At 64.9% G+C, this 17,753-nt stretch overlaps 2 protein-coding genes across 5 annotated transcripts; both read right to left on the bottom strand.

Annotated features, from left to right (window-relative positions):
* Positions 1-966: 966 nt before the first annotated feature.
* TTYH2 (tweety family member 2) lies at positions 967-9,648 on the bottom strand (the record flags this gene model as incomplete). Of its 2 annotated transcripts, XM_082326385.1 has the most annotated exons (14): positions 967-2,709; positions 4,712-4,790; positions 4,909-5,094; positions 5,234-5,376; positions 5,466-5,558; positions 5,646-5,738; positions 5,830-5,885; positions 6,048-6,117; positions 6,233-6,305; positions 6,391-6,486; positions 6,578-6,798; positions 7,221-7,332; positions 8,730-8,902; positions 9,520-9,648. In XM_082326385.1, the coding sequence occupies 14 exons, from the start codon at positions 9,646-9,648 to the stop codon at positions 2,629-2,631; spliced, it is 1,605 nt and encodes a 534-aa protein (XP_082182511.1). In that variant the 3' UTR covers positions 967-2,628. The 2 variants fall into 2 exon arrangements, with proteins under 2 accessions (XP_082182511.1, XP_082182512.1); XM_082326386.1 differs by lacking the exon at positions 967-2,709 and having other exon boundaries at positions 5,466-5,554.
* Positions 9,649-11,186: 1,538 nt separating this feature from the next.
* On the bottom strand, positions 11,187-14,086 carry RPL38 (ribosomal protein L38). 3 transcript variants are annotated; one of them, XM_082326639.1, is made up of 5 exons: positions 13,858-13,978; positions 13,602-13,634; positions 13,159-13,219; positions 11,671-11,793; positions 11,187-11,275 (listed from the first exon to the last, which is right to left on the bottom strand). In XM_082326639.1, the coding sequence occupies exons 2-5, from the start codon at positions 13,602-13,604 to the stop codon at positions 11,250-11,252; spliced, it is 213 nt and encodes a 70-aa protein (XP_082182765.1). In that variant the 5' UTR covers positions 13,605-13,634; positions 13,858-13,978; the 3' UTR covers positions 11,187-11,249. The 3 variants fall into 3 exon arrangements, with proteins under 3 accessions (XP_082182765.1, XP_082182763.1, XP_082182764.1); XM_082326637.1 differs by having other exon boundaries at positions 11,195-11,275; positions 11,473-11,793; positions 13,858-14,086; XM_082326638.1 differs by lacking the exon at positions 13,858-13,978 and having other exon boundaries at positions 11,195-11,275; positions 11,473-11,793; positions 13,602-13,851.
* Positions 14,087-17,753: the final 3,667 nt, after the last annotated feature.

Genomic DNA, 17,753 nt, shown 5'->3' on the forward strand with positions numbered 1-17,753 from the left:
ACGCCCCGACTGCGAGGGGGGTGGAAACCACGGGCTGGGCCCCCTCTCTGTGTGCGGGGACCGGGCCGTGGCCTGATCCCGCCAGCCCTGGCAAGGGGAGCCCAGCCCGTGGCGGGGGGAACCAGGGTTTGCGCAGGAGCAGGCCGGGTGCCCGGGGAGCTGCCGTGTGGATGCCACAACGTCCCTGCAGCCGGCAGGCGTTGCCCCCCGGGGCTGCAGCACCCAGCCGTGGCTGCAGGGCTCCAGAGGCCTGGGTCCCCCCGGGTCCGGTGCCCGCTGGCAGCCCAGAGGCTGGCACCGGGTGACGGCACCACTCCCCGCGCACCCGCGCTCGCTCGAAGGCGAGAACGGCTGGGAAAGGAGGACGAGACGCAGCTCTTGACACCCTTCCCAGGGCGCAGTGCACCCAGGGGCCCTGCGGCTGCCTTCCAGCCCCGGCAGCACCAAGGACGCGCTCCCACGCACACTGCACCCGCAAAGCCCGCACGACCCCCAGCACCGACACACCTGGAACCGCTCCAGCCCCCCCCGACACCACCAAAACCAGCCCAAGCTGCAGCCACAGGATTTAAGCCCAATTAAAAACCGCTTTGACTGCAAAGAAATGCTGGGACCAGCGCTTGCCCTTGTGCTGGCCATGAAGAGTCCCAGCCTGGCAGAGATGAGCCACTTGAGCAGGGGTGGCAGGGAAAGCGGCGGCAGATGCAGGGCAGCCCGGAGAAACCCGCAAGGAGGAGATAAATTTAGTACAAGTGTTTATTGTCTTTTCCCCAAAGGGCACATACAAATCAGGCCGGACTCCAGCTCCTAGACAGAGTCCTAATGAGGTTAGTTCACATGCGTTTAAAAACAGCTCTTCTACCAGTACTGTTACATCGAAACATTAAAAGCCCCCCCCCCCCCCCCCCCCCAAATCCTCTGGAAGTTTCCAACAGCAAGTAATGCTAGTCACACGAACAGGGACAGACAGCGTTAGGGGACCAAAGGGTACGTACACGTTATCTTTAAAAGACACAGTGAGTCACTGCTATCAAGTAAGACCCCCGGCTCACCCGAGGGGGACAGCCTGGCCACCCCGGGGACTGCCCGGCTGCAGCACTGTTAGCCAAAGCAGGGAGGGTGGGATGGATAACCACCACCAGCAGCAGCACAGGAGGTGGCTGCTAATTGCAATCAGGCAGGGAAAACCTTTGCCCGCCCACAGCAAGGTGCAGCCTTCGCAGTGAGGAAGAGCCCTAGAGCAAACCCAGCCCTGGCTCAGCCACCACCGCGGTGCTGAACGTGGTTAAGAGAGCTGAACGCGCCCTGGCCAGGGGGAGAGGGCCCAGAAGGGGGAGTGGGCAGGAAAACACCCACCACTCTGTCCACACCCTTTGGGCTGGGAGATGCGGGTCCATCCCCAGTCGGTGGGACAGAGCAGGGGCTCTCCCTGCCCATGGCGAGCAAGGGGCTGCCGTGGGGAAGGGGCCTTTGCTCACATCAACCTGAGGTTCCCAGGGCAGCCTGTGCCAAAACGGGCAGCCACAAAGAATCCAGTTGAGCTCATGCTGGTTCCCCCTGACTCCTCGGCCCCCCAGAGCTGCACCCTTGCTTAGCCTGAAGCCCTGGCAATGCCAGGCAAGCCAGGCAGGGTGGCAGGTCCCCTCACCGGGACCGCATCCTGCCCCAGAGACGCCTGAGTAGTCCCTAACCCTTTCCCAAGGGATTCGTGGTTACCCCAGGGCTGCCCTGCAGAAGGAGGGGAGCCTGCCCCAGCCCGCACTGCCGGCCTGCCTGCCCTGGGGAGCCGAATTGCCGAAAAGAGCCTAAAAACCAGCCAAAAACCTTCTACCAACATGCACTGCAGTAAAACCACGCTGGGACAGAGGCAGCGAGTCAAACCGCGCCTCTGCCCTGCAGAGAACTCATAAAACCCAGAAGCAAAGCAAAGGAAAACCAGCAAGGCCAAAACATCCCTAATTCTATAGCCTCGAAACCTGGGGCGGCTCCGGCTTGGGGGGGCGGGCAGTGAGGGGGCACGGGGAGCCGGCTCTGCCCGTGCGGAGCAGGGACGCGACAGAGGGGAGCAGCCGCTGTCACCGTTGGGGGGTGGCAAAGCCGCCGCAGGCACGGGGAAGGGTCTGGGATCACTAGTGGTTGGTACTGCATTGCTACGGGAGTGAAGGAGCCGCTGCCCCCGACCCCTCTCTGAGGGGCTGGTGCTGGGGGCAGCCCATGGTCCCAGGCTTTGCGCTCCAGGCAGAGGGAGCTGGGGAAGGCTCCTCTCCATGGTGTAAAACATCCCCGAGCTGGCACAGATGGGAAGGGAAAGGAGAAGCCGACGCAGGGACGTGAAGCATCTCCAGTCTGCCTGGCGCACCAGGAGCCCGGCTGTGGCACTGCCGTGGCGTGCAGCCCCAGAGTCGCTGTCAGCCGTAAGGCAGGAAGACTTGAGACCAAGCAGGAGCTGCCAAGGGGGAGAAGAGGGTGCGCAGAGCACATGGGGGCACAGGGCTCCCCACTGCCGGGGTTCGTCCTCCGGCCGCCGCTGGCGGGCTTCCCACCGCGTCTTTTCCAGGTGTCTTTGGTTTCCATTACAGAAACGCCGGTGGCATTTTCTCCTCCCGTGAGCTGCTCGGGGCGAGCGCGTTAGGCTGGGAACTCGGTGCCGTGGTGCCTGATGTGCTCATCGGTGACGGACAGGTAGGTGGCTCGCATGCTCGGGGAGTACTGCGGGGAGAGGACATGGGGGTCAGCGCACCCCCAACCCACGGTGCACCCCGCCGAGCCCCCGCCAGCCACGTCCAACCCAAGCCTGCACCGCCACGTACCGCTGAGCCGCCAGAGAAAGCCCAAGGATGGAGAGGGAAGATTGCTTCCCATATTAATCCCCAGTTAATCTGCCAGGCTGCCATGGGTAAGGGGACCAGACCCTGTTGACAGCCTCTTCGAGGGCTGGAAGAGAAGAGAGCCCCCAGCTCTTGGGGTGAGCCCCAAGATGCTTCAAGTGCCCCAGGCTCTGCTTTGCCCTTTCCCGCACTGCTGGGACATTGGCTAGGTTCATCCTTCACCTTTCCGACCCCACCATGGCAGCAGATTCAGCCCCAAGTCACTGAGTCTGGATGCACCCGATCCCGAGGGGCTCACACCAGGATGCCAGCCATGGGCTTGAGCTCCCCTCCCTGCACTGGCACGGGGATGGTGACACCGCAGGCACCGGCTTGGGGTGGCACGGCGGTGGAGCAGGATGGGCTTTAGCCCCGGCACATGGGACTACCCAGGCTTGGGGCTGGGTCTCTGTGGCAGCTGAGCCGAGTTTTGCCCCCTGATCTTCCCAGTCCACACACAAACCTTACCCTGGGTGTGCCAGGGCTCACTGGGTGCCTGTGCCGGCAACCGCCGCAGGCTGAACCCCCCGGGGGTCTCCAGTCAGGGCAAGGCCCCCCTGCCGCACCGGGAAGGGGGTAGCGGTGAGCCCAGGGCAGAGGCCAAAACCTCCAGCCCCCCCTGCCCCGCCAAAGCTGCAGAATTCAATTTCTCCAGCATTTTGCAGAAGGGAGGGTCACGCCGGCCAGGCATTAAGGAAGATTATTCCGAGTTTGTTATTTTAGACTGTGAAAGTCCTTCCTCAGGGATCTGAATCCTGGTTAAATTAGACCATTCAGGGCGGGGAGAAGTGCTCAGATTAATCCCCCCCCATTCGTCCCCCCCCCGGGGAAGAGGCTCGCCAGCTGCCAGGTCTGCACAATCGGATTACAGCCTCCCGCGCTGGCGCGGCTCCACGCTTTCACCTGATGGCAAAAATCTTCCCCGGAAGCGGCGAGCGCGGTGTCCCCGCCGCGGCAGCGTGCCCAGAGCCGCGTCCCCAGCCCCACCGCGGTGCCGCTGCCATGCCCGCAAGGGGCATTACTGCTTCGGATGGAGGCATCGAAGCAGATTAAACGCTGTCAGAAAGGGAAGGGGAAAAACTGCACCGAGAAGGGGATGGAGATGGGGACCATTTCCACTCCCAATGCATGGGAGCTGCAATTCCTCTTGTACCTGGGCCACACTGGGGACAAAATGTGGTCCCGTCCCTCCCGAGCCCTCTGCACTCTTCCCAAAAGCAAACCAGCCCCACGGGAAGGGGATAGAGGGAGGCACCGAGGAGGGGAAGGAGGATGGGAACCCAGCTGCTGCCCCAGAATGAGGTGGGGGGAGAAGGAAGTGGCTGAACTTACTCTTGATGGGCAACTTAGCTCCAAAATAATTGATGCAAAAAAAAAAAAAAAAAGGAAATAAAAAAAATAAAGCTGGCGTTAACAGACAGGGTGGGTTTAAACAAACAGCAGGGAAATGTAAACATGCACGGGTGACTGCGGAAAGCGTCCTTTGAAAGTCAGAATAAATAAGAAATAAAGCAGAGAGAGAAGAGCAGCTGAAGGGAAGACTATTTTGGTCTCCTCCGAGCATGTGGTTGGTGACTTCTCCCTGCAGCCTCCACGGGCCGGCTGGGAACTGGGTTAGCAAGACGGGCAGGAGGGATGCGCTCGCAGATAGGGCACGTCCTCTGCAAGGGCAGGAGGAGGGGGCCAAGCTCACCCGTCCCCGTCCCCACCCTGGCAGATCTCATTGGTGCCCTGGGCCAGCGGCTTTCCGGTGAAGCAGAGGGGCTCCTTGCCACCTGGCTAACCCCCCCTCCCAAGCCCGCTGGGTGTCACAAGAAGGACTTGGCCTTGGCTGTCCACCGTACCGTGGGAGGAGGAGAGCCTCTGCCGATCAGGGGGACGTTCTCGTAGCGTGGGTTTCCACCAAAGAGCACGGCTTGGTTCCTGGAGGGGGAAAGCCTGTCAGAGCGGGGCACACAGCGAGACCCCCATTGTGGGGTGACGCTCCATCCCCAAGGAGGGGGGACCCAAGGGTCAGCGTCTCCGAGGAAGGGGGTCTCACATGTACTCAGAGACGGGGGCGTTGGAGATGGTCTGCGCCGGGGGGTGCAGGCTGCTCTGGCTGCCCAGGCTGCTGCTGTAGCTGCAGAAGCTGCGGAGCTGCCCCCGGGCCGGGTTGTGGGTGGCGATGCGACGCGCCTGCGGGTTGAAGGGGTCTTCCTCGTCCATGTCATCGTAGTCCCGGTCCCTGCGGGGACAAGGCACCGGTGCTCACTCCCCTGGCCCCAGAGGCAGTTCCCCTCCGCCGTGCCCAGCTCGTGCCACGCACGCAGCCCCGTGCCCCCCGGTGAAGGCAGGGCTTGGGTAGGGACCGTGGGCAGACCCACCGGCCAGCGAAGTGCTTCCAGGCACGTGGCGTGGCACAGATGATGGTGGAGAAGGAGGCGGCCACCAGCAGGGAGAAGAGAACCAGGTAGAGCAAACCCTCCACCCCGTCGTAGCAGATGCCGATAAGGGCGTCCAGGTAGTCCTGCAGCGGGAGACGGGATGGGGCAGGGCTGGCGGTGGTGGTGGGGTGACCCCAGGAGCTGCACACCCCTGTCCCGGCCCCCCCCTCACCTTGTGGAGCCCGCGGCAGTCCAGCATGGCCGTGAGCTGGTGCAAGCTGGTTTCTGAGGAGTTGAGGAGCTGCTGGACCCCCAGCAGGTCTTTCTGCGGGAGAGAGGGGGGTCAGGGCAGCGCTGGGCAGGACGGGGAGCAGACGGAGGGTATGGGGCTCCCGCTCCCCCCATCCCGTACCTCGGCCGTGGGGAAGAGGGGCAGCGCAAACTGGATCAGGCCCTGGATCTGGATCTGCATGGTGGTGAGCGAGCGCTGGAAGACGGTGAGAGCCTGCGAAGGGGGAGCAGGGAGCGGTCACGGAGCTGCCCGGGGTCACCGCCCACCCCAGGCAGCACAAAGTGGGGTGCTGGCTCCCCCGTACCTGCTGGAAGGGGTTGCTCAGGCTCTGGTCACAGTACAGGTAATAGTGAACCACCTCTGCAAAGCAAACAGGAGACATCGGTGTGAGCACCCCTGGGGGCAGAGAGCACTCCGGGGGCGGGCAGCACAGCAGAGGAGAGCACTGGACCCCCAGGCAGGTTTTGGGGGAGCACTGGGGTTCTGCCCCGAGCACGTCTCCATCCCACAGCCAGCTCTCACCTGCACTGATGTCGCTCTCAGTCTCGTTCATGATGAACTTGTCCGGGGCCACGCAGAAGTCGCTGGTGCCCTGCGGGGACGAGAGGGACACCATCGGGGCTGGGAAGGGCGGGATGGGTGCCCACAGCCCTCGGGCTCTGCCCCGGCACAACCAGTACCACCCCTCTGCTCCCAGTCCCACTCACCACCGCCGTCGCCGTGTCCACAGCCATGGAGGCCCAGCTGAGGATGAGCGTCAGCAGCCCGCAGCACAGCATCCTGCGGGGAGAGGGGTGAGCACGCCGTGGGGTCCAGCTCTGCCCCCCTGCCCCGGCACCACCGAGCCCAGCCGTGGGGTACTCACGTGGTGAGGAGGCAGCGGGAGCGCTTGGCCAGCCCCAGGCAGGCCAGGAGGCAGACGGTGAGGACGAGGATGAAGAAGAGGAGATAAGCCAACCACCTAGGTGCAGAGGAAGGCTCTGTCATGCGTGCCCACCCCCCCAGCCCCGCCGGGAGATGCTCTGGCAGCCCAGCGCCGTGGCCCCGCTCACCGGTAATACTCGACGTAGGCAACGTGGCCGGCCAGCGCGGTGAGGTCGTCGCTGGCGCCCCGCCAGACGGGCAGCCCCGAGAGCTGCAGGACGATGCTGCCGGCCAACTGCTGCATGAACTTGAGGGTCTGCAGGTAGTCCCCCCGTGCGGCCAGGAGCTCGTTCAGCCGTGCCAGGTGCTGCTCCAGACCCACCTGCATCTGCAGCGTGGTGCCCGCCACCTGGGGACGGCGGGACGGTCAGCCACGCCGGGACGGTGCCGGGGGCTTCCCTGCCATCACCCAGCGGAGCCATTTGCCCCATCCGTGGGATACTGACCCTCTGGGAGAGCAGCCCCACATTGATTCCCTGCGCCTGAGCCAGATCCATCCCCTGGGATGGGACAGCCCCGCCACGGCCCCCCCGGCCCTTCCCGGCCACAAAGGCCCCATTCTGCGGGGTGACGTCACCCTCCCGCGCTCAGCACGGCATGGCCGCCCCGGGGGCTCGGCCGGAGCAGGCAGGGCTGGGCCAGCAGCGCAGGACGCCTGGGTCCCTCCAGCCTCCCTCCCCAGTGCTTTAACCAAAGCCAGGATGGGGGATCAATGCGACACTGGGGAACGCGGAGGGGGTCGGATGGGGGGACCCTGCCCCGCGGCCCTACCAGCGTGTCGATGCCGGTCAGGGTGTGGTTGGCGTGGTCCAGGGCGTAGAGCAGCTGGTACACCCCGTCGTTGGTCTCGCTGTTCCCATAGAAGCCGATGCCGACGGCCGCGCTGTGGGCAGAGAGGGGACCCCAATTAGAGGGGAGGGAAACGCTCACCCCGATGTGGGTGCCTTGCCTTGGGGCCAGGGAGGATGTGGGGACAGCAACTGGGGAGGGGACACTCCCCGGAGCATCCTGGTTTCAGGGGTCCCCCTGCTCCTGGCAAAGCAGATGGGACAGGGACAGCACCGTGATGGGGACCTGCTCCTTGCCGGTGCCCACGGGGCCTGGGGACACCCGAGCCCGGAGCTGCTCCACGGGCCAGACATGGCGGGTTTGAAGCTTCTCCTGCCGGACCCCAAGAAATTGAGGGTGGAGGGGCCAGGCAAAGCAGATTAGGGGAACCCGCTGGAAGGGACACCACTCCTGATTAAACCTGCTCCGGGGCTCAGCCCCAGGAGGGGAGGCAGGCGGCTGGCTGGGGGCTGTGCCGCAGCCGCTCCAGGCCCCGCGGCGAGCTCACCGTGGCCGCTTTGGCGCTCCCCAGCACCTGGTGTGCCAGCGGGCGAAGCCGGGCTGGAGGTCGGAGCCGGCTCCGAGGAGGGATGTGCCCCTGCCCTGGCCAGGCAGGTGGCCGCATGTGGCCGGTGCACGCAGTGCTCCCTCCCTCCCCACGGCAGATGCCGATAAAACCGACAGACACTGACAGACACTGATGATTCGCCACGATTAGGCCTTTAATGGCCACAGACAGGCTCGGTGTGGCTGTCGGGGGGGGTTTCAAAGCCCCTGGGGAGCTGCAGAACGATGCTCTGCTGCCTGCCGGCGGGTGCCCCAAGGCTGGAGGAGCGGGGGGCGCCGGGGGGAGCACCCCAAGCTCGTTAGTGCCATTTCCCTGCTCCGTACAACGCTCGCAGGCAGCCATCTCGTTCCGCCTGCGCAAAACCAGCCCCTTTGTCTGGCGAGCGGGTCGTGGCGGGCAGTAAAAGGGCCCCGTGTCCCATTCTGTCCCCCCCGAGGCCAGGCCTGCCGGGGGGCAAATGGGCCAGCTGGCGGGGGCTCCTCCTGGCCACGGGCTGCCAAAAACCAAGACGGGCTTGGAAAGCCACCAGAGCGCTGCTGGGCAAAGAAGCGTCCCCTCGCCTAATTGCTCCGGTTGCAATTAAGGCCAGGCACGTGCGGGACCTGCCAGCTGGGTCACGCTGCTGCCTGCCATCTGCTCCGGGCTGGGATTAGTGACCCGGCCCCGCTCCCGCCTAGGATTAGCCAGGAAGGCGGCATGGCTGTGGCAGGGACGGGGACAGGGCTGGCCCGTGGCCGGTCCCAGTGCTGCCCCAGCATCAATGGCTGCATGGAAGGAAGCAGGGACGGACCATATTTAATTGCACGGATCTAATTAAAGCACTCATGGCCGGAGCGTTTAGCCCCCTCGGTGATGGGGGGACAGCACCGGGTCCCCGTCCTCACCAGCAGATGAGCCCGGCGGTGACGGCCATCCAGGTGACGCAGCAGGAGTGGGGCCGCTTGGTGTCGGGCTCCTGGTCCCTCTTGCAGCAGCACAGGCAGATCAGGTAGACGGTGAGGAAGAGGAGGTTGAGGCCGAGGCAGACGGCGGCCACCAAGCCCAGGAAAAGCAGTGACTGGGAAGAAACGAGGGGACACTCAGCGCCCGTGCCCGTCACGTGCTGCGGAGCGCCCGGTGGCGGGCAGGATGCGGCCACGTCCCGCGCCCCACGGGACGGTCACACGGGGAAAGAGGAAACGTCCCCGTCCCCATGCAGGGCTGCTGAGCCGCAGGTCGCGGAGGCCGGGGTGCAGCAGCCCCTTCGCGGGGTGGCGGGGCACCGGCGCTGTGCCCCCCCCCCATTTAGGGCTCACGGGGGTCCGTGCCCCGGGATGCCGGGGGGCTGCAGTCGGGTGCACGGCACCGCCGAGGGCCCAGCAGCGTCAAGGAGAGGGGTGACCCCCTCTTTGCACCCCCCCGGGAGGGGGGAGGCGGCGGGGGCTCCGACAGAGCCGGGGGTGCCGGTACCGGGCGGCCCGGCGGGGGGGCCCCGCTCCCCCGCTGCCCGCCCGGGGAAGAAGGGCGCTTTGTGCCGCCGTGAGATCAGAGCTGGCGCCGGGCGCCGCCGGATGAAAGGGGCCACGGCGCCGCGGGCAAAGCGGGGGGAGCCCCCGGCGCGGGAAGGGCTCCGGCCCCCCAGGGGTCCCGGGCGGGGACGGGGCGGGGGGGGGGCGGTGGTCCCGGGGCCGGTACCTGCTGGTAGTCGGGGTCCCGCGGTCGGAAGGCGGCGGGGACGGGCTGGAGGCGCAGGCCGCGGTGCGGCAGCCCGTGGAGCCAGGCCGCCCACCAGGGCGCCAGGTAGTCGGCGCGGGCGGGCGGCATGGCGCGGCGGCGGGGCCGGCGGCGGGCTGCGGCCGCCGATGGCGGGGGGCGCCGCGCCGCCACGCCGCGGGGCGGCCCCGCCGGGCCCCGCCCACGGCCCCGCCCACGGCCCCGCCCACGGGAGCGGGGGCCGAGTCCTGGGGACCCCGCGCCCCGAAACGGCTCCGTGATCCGCTATAGGGGCACCGCGACCCGTTCCCTGCCATGGGGGCTGCTCCCCATCCCCGCCCTGCCATAGGGGCACCGCACCCCAGTGCTCTCCCCGCTATAGGGGCACCGCACCCCATCCCCTCCCTGCTATAGGGGCTGCTCCTCCGTCCCCTCCCTCCTATAGGAGCACCGCACCCCGTCCCCTCCCTGCTATAGGGGCTGCTCCTCCGTCCCCTCCCTCCTATAGGAGCACCGCACCCCGTCCCCTCCCTGCTATAGGGGCTGCTCCTCCGTCCCCTCCCTCCTATAGGGGCACCGCACGCCGTCCCCTCCCTGCTATAGGGGCTGCTCCTCTGTCACAGCCCTCCTATAGGGGCACCGCACCCCGTCCCCTCCCTGCTATAGGGGCTGCTCCTCTGTCACAGCCCTCCTATAGGGGCACCGCACGCCGTCCCCTCCCTGCTATAGGGGCTGCTCCTCTGTCACAGCCCTCCTATAGGGGCACCTCTCCTCTGTCACCTCCCTGCTATAGGGGCACCGCTCCCCTGTTACCACCCTCGTATAGGAGCACTGCTCCTCCATCCCCTCCCTGCTATAGGGGTATGGCTCCTCCGTCCTCTCCCTGCCACAGGGGCACTGCAACCCATCCCCTCCCTACTATAGGGGCAATGGTCCCCCATCACCTCCCTCCTATAGGGGCACTGCACCCCATCCTCCCTGCTATAGGGGCTGCTCCTCCATCCCCGCCCTGCTATAGGGGCACTGCACCCCATCCCTGCCCTGCTATAGGGTCACTGCTCCTCTAACACCTCCCCACTATAGGGGCACCTCTCCTCCGTCACCTCCCTCCTATAGGGGCACTGCTCCTCCATCCCCTCCCTGCTATAAGGGCACCACACCCCTTCCCCCCCCCCGCTATAGGGGCACTGCTCCCCACTATAGGGGCATGGCACCCCTTCCCCCCGCTATAGGGTGAGGCACCATAGGGAAGAGACCTGGCCCCAGCACAAGGACCCCAGCTCCGGGCAGAGGCTTCCCCAGCCCCCGGGGGTTCACGCGTGACCGCGGGGTCCCCGCAGCACCGCTACCGCAGCCTTAAGGCCCCCTCAGGACCCTCAGCCCGGGGCGACCCCTTGCCCTGCCCACAGGGCCACCCCACCGCCTCCCAGTGCCACCAGTCCCACCCGGACAGTGGGAGATCTCCCCCCTTGGGCCCTGCTGATGCCGCCGGGGACCCTCGCCCAGGGCTGGGCCCCGAGGAAGGGGGCCTCCAGCAGCTCTTGTACCGCCAAAACCGGCTCCTGCGCCCCCAGAACGGAGAGGCGGCTCCCGGGGGAGCACAAACAGCTTCAGCCCGGTGCTGTCGGGATAAAACAAACGTGACATGGGGGGGGAACAGTTCAGGATTTTATTTATTGTAACAAACGTGGCGAAACCTACGGGCGAACGGCTCATTTCAGCTCCTTCACGGCCAAACCTGCAGAGGAGAAAGAGACGACTTAATGGTTGGAAAGGCTCCGCTCCCCGCCCGGCCGCGGACCAGCGTCTCCTCCGGAAGGGGAGCCGAGGCTCAGCGCCGCGGCAGCTCTCCCCGCCTGCTGGGGGGCCACAGCAGAGGCGCTCAGAGCCCCCCCGAGAATGCCGACGAGTCAGAGGAGCAACAACGGCACCCACCCAGACTGTGGCGTTGGTTCCAGGCACGGGGAGACGGAAACCGAGCGGCCTGAACACGTCGGTGACCCAGAACGGGGCGGGGGACACAGGGGGCAAGGCTGCTGCGCGGCCCCTCCGCGAGGAGGGGGCTCTCGCTGCCTGCCTCAACCCAGGCCGTGCCCCAGCGTGGGAGGGGTCCCTTCGGATGCCGAGGGATACCTGGGGGCAGGGACTGCTTCAGCTTCTCAGCCTTCTCCTTGTCTGTGATGACCAGGGTGTACAGGTACCGGCTGCAGCGCACCTTGAACTTCACATTGTCCTTGTTCTTCTTGATCTTGACCGCTGCAGGATTAAGGAACGGATCAGCGGGACGGCGGTGACCCCACCCCGACTCCGCACCCGAGGCGGGAGGACGATTACAGCCCTGCCTGGCCTGCCGCCACTAAGGAAAATCCAAATTAAGTTGGGTTTTTTTGTTTGCTTCCTACACCACAAGAACCGGTGGTGTCGCTAACAGGTACTGCCCCAGTCCGAGGGCTCAGCCCGTCGTCTCGCAGAGGCGCCGCGCGGCTTCCTCGAAGCCCACAGCTTTCTTTTGAGGCCGTTTTGCTTCGCAGCAGCGGTTTACAACAAGCGACGCGAAAAATTTACTGCATCGTGCGTTTTCAACAGAGCCCGACAGTTCGCACCGCCCTTGTTATTTACCCGTGTCAGCTTCTGCAACCCACAGCTGCGCCAGAGCAGCTCTGCGCCGGAGCTCGTAACGCAGCTTCCAAACGCTGCAGCCAGCGCTTCCCTTCTCCTTTACACCCCGCTAAGGCCATTTTATCCAAGCAGCTCGCTCAGAGCCGTGGGCAGTTCCTCTCCTTCCCCGCCCCAGGGCTCTTGCAGCTCAGCGTTACAAGAGCTGCTGCAAAATCCGGAGCAAGCTGAAAGGCACGGAAACGCTTTGCGAGGGGTTGTCAGCAGCTACAACAGCGTTTCGGTGTTGAACTATCCCTCCTCGCCCACACCGGTGAGTTAACAAAACATTTCCAGAATGAAAGCGCCTCTTCCCCGTGACAGCTAGATCCAAATAAGCAAGAGAAGAGGAAAAACTCTTCAGGCGTTGTTAAATACTGAGACAAGGCATTTCTAGTGTTTCAATTATAACAGTCTTTGTATTTGCAACAAAAGGAAACTCAGGTTTGAGCGTGATTCACTTGTCACTCTGATGGAACTCCCCAGTGTCTGACATCTTGTAGCTTTTTGAAGACTACAGCAAGTCAGAGACAGGGTGATATTTGCAAATAGTTTCCAGTGAGCTGCAGCTGGGGCTTGGCCAACCACTCCGGGGTGAAGAGCGGCGGAAGAAGCCTGGCTGAGCAGGTGGCAGAGCAGCAGCCCCTGGAGAAGCCCAGTCCTGGAGCCGAGCCCCCAACAGCAGCCCCCAGGCAGGGTCCGTCACAGCGTCCCTCTGCCCGGCCTGGCTTTGCTCACAGGCAGCGACCTCAGCCAACGCTCAGCAAAACCCGCTTCGAACGTCCCCATCCCCAGACAAAGCCTCAGCACCGGGTGTCCCTCAGCGCCTCCAAGCCAAGGAGCTCCTCAGCCTCCCTGGGGACGCGCAGCCCCGCTGCCCTGCTCTGACCGGGAAGAACAGCTCCTGCGCCGGAGCATCCCGCCTCACTCCTCCCCCAGAGACCAGGCGGCAGCCTGGGCACTCACACTTCGCGTCCTTTCTCCTGGCTGTCAGCAGAAAGTCTTTAATCTCCTCAATCTTGCGAGGCTGAAAAGTAAAACAGAGACTCAGCGTACAGAGAACAGCCGAAAGCTCGCTCCCAGGCTCATGCACCGGCTTCTGCGAGCGCCCCGGGATCCTGTGAGCCCCTACTCCCACAGCCAAGCCCCCCCCCAGGAGCTGCCCCAGGGGACGAGGCAGCCAGGTCAGGGCAAGCCTCTTCTCCGACAGCAGGACCGTGTCCCCCCCAGCCCCGCAGGGCGCCGACAGCACCCCCGCCCCGCACCCTGCCCGGAGCCAGGCAAGCCAGGGACCCCCCGCTCCCCTCCTGCCGGGCCGACATGGCAGCCCCCGGCCCCACGGGGAGAGGGGAGGCAGAACGCTAGGCCGGTGCGCCCCCCGCCCGCCCTCCCAAGCGCCCCCTCCTCACCATGGTTCCGGGCCGGGCTCCGAGCGCTCCAACCTGCGGCAAAAACAACCCAAGATGGCGTCAGCGCAATCCCACCGCCCAACAACGGCCGCCCGCCATCGGCCTCTCCGCGTTCGCCCGGCGCCCACCGCCCGCCATCGGGCCGCCCCACGTCCTCTCTGCTCCTCCGGGCCACCCCGGGGCCGCCCAGCCCCGCACGGCCGCGGATGGCGGCGGATCTCGCCGGACCCCCCCTCCCCCGCCGCCCCGTACTCACAGCGACAGCCTCAGCGCAAAGAGCGGAAGTGAGCGGCACTTCCGCATCCGGGCTTTAGCCCCGCCCCCGCGAGCGCCGCTACGGCTCGGGCGGGGGGACAGAAAGGGCGGGGTCGCGAGCGCGATGGCGGCCGCGGCTCTTGCGATGAGCTGGCGGGGTCTCAGCCGCCGCTGCACGGGTAACCGGAGGGTATGCAGGGAGCACCGGGCGCTCCCGGCCTCCGTGCACCCCGTCCCTCCGTGCGCAGCCGCTAAGGAGGAGCACGGCCGCATGGCAGGGCTGTTTGCAGCCTCCCGAGCCCCAGCATCTCTCGGGGGGCCCAGGCGCAGGGCTGGAGCCAGGGCTTCCCGAGAGATGCTGGAGCTCGACGGCTCGCGTAGGGCTGTAATGGAGCAGCTTTGCCACAAGAGAGAGCTTCAGCCACGCTCAAAACCCTGAAACCACCCCAAAGCCCTGCAAGAATCCTTGGGGGCGGGTGGCGGGGGCGAGGGACCCCGTCCTGTCCCAGTCCCTGCAACTCCTCGGTCCCTCTCACCCCGTCCCCATCCTGCTGAGCCCCACGCGGGGCAGGACCAGCGTTTGGGGATGCTGGGGTGCTCAGCAGCGCTGGTTTGTGGATGCTTGGCTGGGGACAGTGGGGTCATGGGGTGCAGTGGGGACGGTGGGGACAGGGGGCTGCGTGCCCTCCCCTTGGCCACCTCTGCCCCGAAGTCCCACGCTGGAGGTGCTTTTGGGGGGGTCACCCGCCCTGTGCCGGCTCCAGCGACGTGACACCGTGTGCCCTGGGCTGGCCGTGAGCGCCGGAGCCCCTCGGCCCGTGCCAGGCCCCCCATCCACGCAGGCTGAGACCCCCGGGTGAGGAGGGGCTGGGGGGTAGCAGGGCAGCTCGTCCGGGTCCGGCATTCCCAGGGCGGAGAGAGGGAATTGATGGAGCTGGTGGCTCCCGTGTGGCTGGCGTGGCACCCTGACCCGGCACCCCAACCTGGCACCCCGGTCCGGCACCGGCACCGCCTGATGGATGGTTCAAATTAAAAGGGAATAGACCATCAGGGAAGACAAACGCCTGACGTGGCTGCAGGGATGGAAGCAAGAATTGGGGGAAATTCAAGCCCATAAATGGCACGTTCCCATTCCCGTGCCCGCGGGGAGGGTCCCTGCCTCGGCCGGGGCCGTCCCCAGGGGTTCCCGGCACAGCACGGCCGAGGGCTCCGGCTTGGCCTCGCTCCCCGTTCCTGCCCAGCTGCCTGCGGGGTGCCAGGAGAGGCTTCCCAGCCTGGGTCCCTGGGTCCATCCCTCCCACCGGCTCGGTGCAGAAAGATTTTTTCCATCGGGAGAGAGCTTGGGGGTGCGGAGCAGCCCCCACAAGCAGCCATTGGGGCTGGGGGAGCGCGGGTGCCCCAGCTGCCCTGTGGCAGGACGGGCTCCGATGGGGTCCCTGGTGTGCGTGCACACGTGGCCCCCCGATGAACGTGTGTGAGCTCACGCGAGCGCGGGGAGCGTTGTGGTGGGGGGGCTGCTGGAGCGGGGTCATCACCGCTGCGCTGTGGGGAGACGGCCGTAACTCACTAAAAACCAGGATTTTTGTTCCAGGCCTATTAAACAACAATGTTTAACGGAGGGTGAGGAGTAACGGCCCCGCAGAGGCTCCTTCGCTCTGCAGCCGGAGGATGAGCTCCCATTCCTCGTCACTCGTGGCCCCATCTGTGATCATCCCCATCCATCGGACCAGGCGCACCCACAGCCATGGGGGCTGCGGTTTTGGGGGGCTGTGGCTGGGCACGTCCATCACAGCCGCCTCGCAAAGCAAACCCTTCCCCGGGCCCCTGCCCCGACGCTGTGGGTCCCCCCTCCACGGTCCCGCGTGGGGCAAACCCCCGTGGACACCCATTCCAGGGTGCCCCGAGCCGGTGCTGGGTGCCAAAGCTGCCAAAGTTTAATTACCTGCTGGTTCCTGATCTTGCAGCCATGGTGACATGGAGGTGGATAATGAATTACCTTCTGCTTTTAATTACTGCTGGTGGGGGGATGCTGTTAGCAACACTCATGTACCCATGAGGAGACTGGAGGCTCGTGGGGCCATGGCTCGTGTTGGCAGCGTGGATAAGTCCTGGAGACTCAAAATTCCCAGGACACAAGTCCATAGGTGTCGGCAGCTCCCCTGAATGATGGAATAAAGTTGCAAGGAGGAGGAAGAAAGGCAGTGGTGGGTGACACCGGGGAAGGGACAGCTCACCCCAGGTCCTGCGCCCGGGCTCGCCCCTCTCCGGCCCCGCTGCTCCCGGCCAAAGGGGCGCTCGGGGTGTCCCGCTGCGATGGGAGAGGGGGTTTTGCAGGGATGCTGCTCCTGGACTCTGGCGGTGTCCCCACCGCGGCTCCTTCGTGCCATCCTGTGCCCATTGCCCCACGCCCACCGCCCCACGCCCATCATCACCCCGCGCCCATCGCCATGCATCCCACAGCACTCCCACCCGGTGGCAGTCCCACCAGTTGCTCCCAGTATCACACTAAGACAAGTTACTGGGACAAAGCCTGCAGCCAGGGCAGGAGCTGTGGGGCTCCCACCGAGGGGCGGCTTGTTGGGTGGGATGATCCCCCACCCTCCACCAAATGAGTTTTTTAATTGTTTGATTTACTTATCTCATCTCTGATCGGCTGATCTACTCTGCTGCCTTTTAATTGCTTCAAAAGTTGAGCAGTTTTTCATGTTTTAAGGAGTGCTGAATTGTATAATTAAAACACTAACAGTGTAAATCAACAGTGCAGAAGAAAGACAGCAGAGAATTAAGCAAGCTTCTTGGCATAATAATAAAACCAAACCGGCATGAAAAGTGCCCATTACAGCACTGACGCTGAATACTAATGCTCGGCCAAGGGGAGCGAGGCACCGTCCGGCCCCGGTGAGGGGCTGTGAATGCCGGCGTGCCGCGGTGGCCTCCAAAATCACGGGATTTTGGCCCAAAGCGCAGCATGGCTTCACCTCCAGAGCCTGAGTTGGGGGACGCGTGGGTCAGGCGGTGGCCGTCCCCCCCATCCCGCGGTCCCTGCGCCCCCCGAGCAGCATTGCTCCCGCTCCTGCCTGGGAACGGATTCACTTGTACTTTATTAATATTATTTAAAAGCTGAGTGGGTGTATAAATCAACAAAAATAATTCATGAGAGTCATTAGCTCCTCAAAGACGGGATCTTTTTACGACTGGCTTTAAATTAGAAAAAGAAAAAAAAAAAAGCCCACCACATTCTGAAACTGCAGCTTTTAAAACACATCAAATACATTTCCTCCCTGCCTCCCACCGGCCCGGCTCCTCTGCCTAATGAAATTCAATTAGCATCCTTAATTCACCCGCTGGCTACCAGTTTTATATTAAAAAATCTTTCTCGTTCTGCTTGGGAAGCGCCGTGCCAAGATCGCAGTTGTGTTTAACCCCGTGGCTTCGGGGCACCGCACGCCCCCCCGGCACGGGGTTTGGTGAACAGCTCGATGAGGAGCCTTCCTCCTCCTCCCCACCCTCCTCTTCATCCTCCTCCTTCTCCTCCTCCTCCGCCAGCAGCTCCAGGAGGCTCTGGCGAGATGGATGACGATGGTGCCGCATGGAGGAAACCTGGGATGCCAGACCTGGTCCCGGGCACCTCGCCGACATCCAACACACCCCATCTCCCCCTCCCCAAACGCACCCCTTGCCGGGACCCGCGGGTGCTGCCCACCGAGCCTGGCGGGGCGATGTCCCCCAGCACCCTTAGGGACAGCGGAGACCCAGCCGGCGCGGGTGGCAACGCCCCAGCAGCTCCCGCAGGAGCTGATTTGCAGCAGCAGGTTTAAGCGGCGCGTTGGCAGCTGGCGAGATGCGTGTGTCACCCGGCGATTAGATGGTATCGCCTTATCAGTGGCAGCAGCGCCG

The sequence above is a fragment of the Platalea leucorodia genome (assembly GCF_965183815.1).
Source record: "Platalea leucorodia genome assembly, chromosome: 14".
NCBI classification, from domain to species: Eukaryota; Metazoa; Chordata; class Aves; order Pelecaniformes; family Threskiornithidae; genus Platalea; species Platalea leucorodia.

Excerpts from the sequence above, each read along its gene's own strand:
- RPL38 (XM_082326637.1), bottom strand. Across the intron at positions 11,794-13,158 it reads CAGGAGAAAGGACGCGAAGT|CGGTCAAGATCAAGAAGAAC; the intron begins GTGAGTGCCCAG and ends TTAATCCTGCAG. Across the intron at positions 11,276-11,472 it reads GAACCAACGCCACAGTCTGG|GTTTGGCCGTGAAGGAGCTG; the intron begins GTGGGTGCCGTT and ends TCTCCTCTGCAG.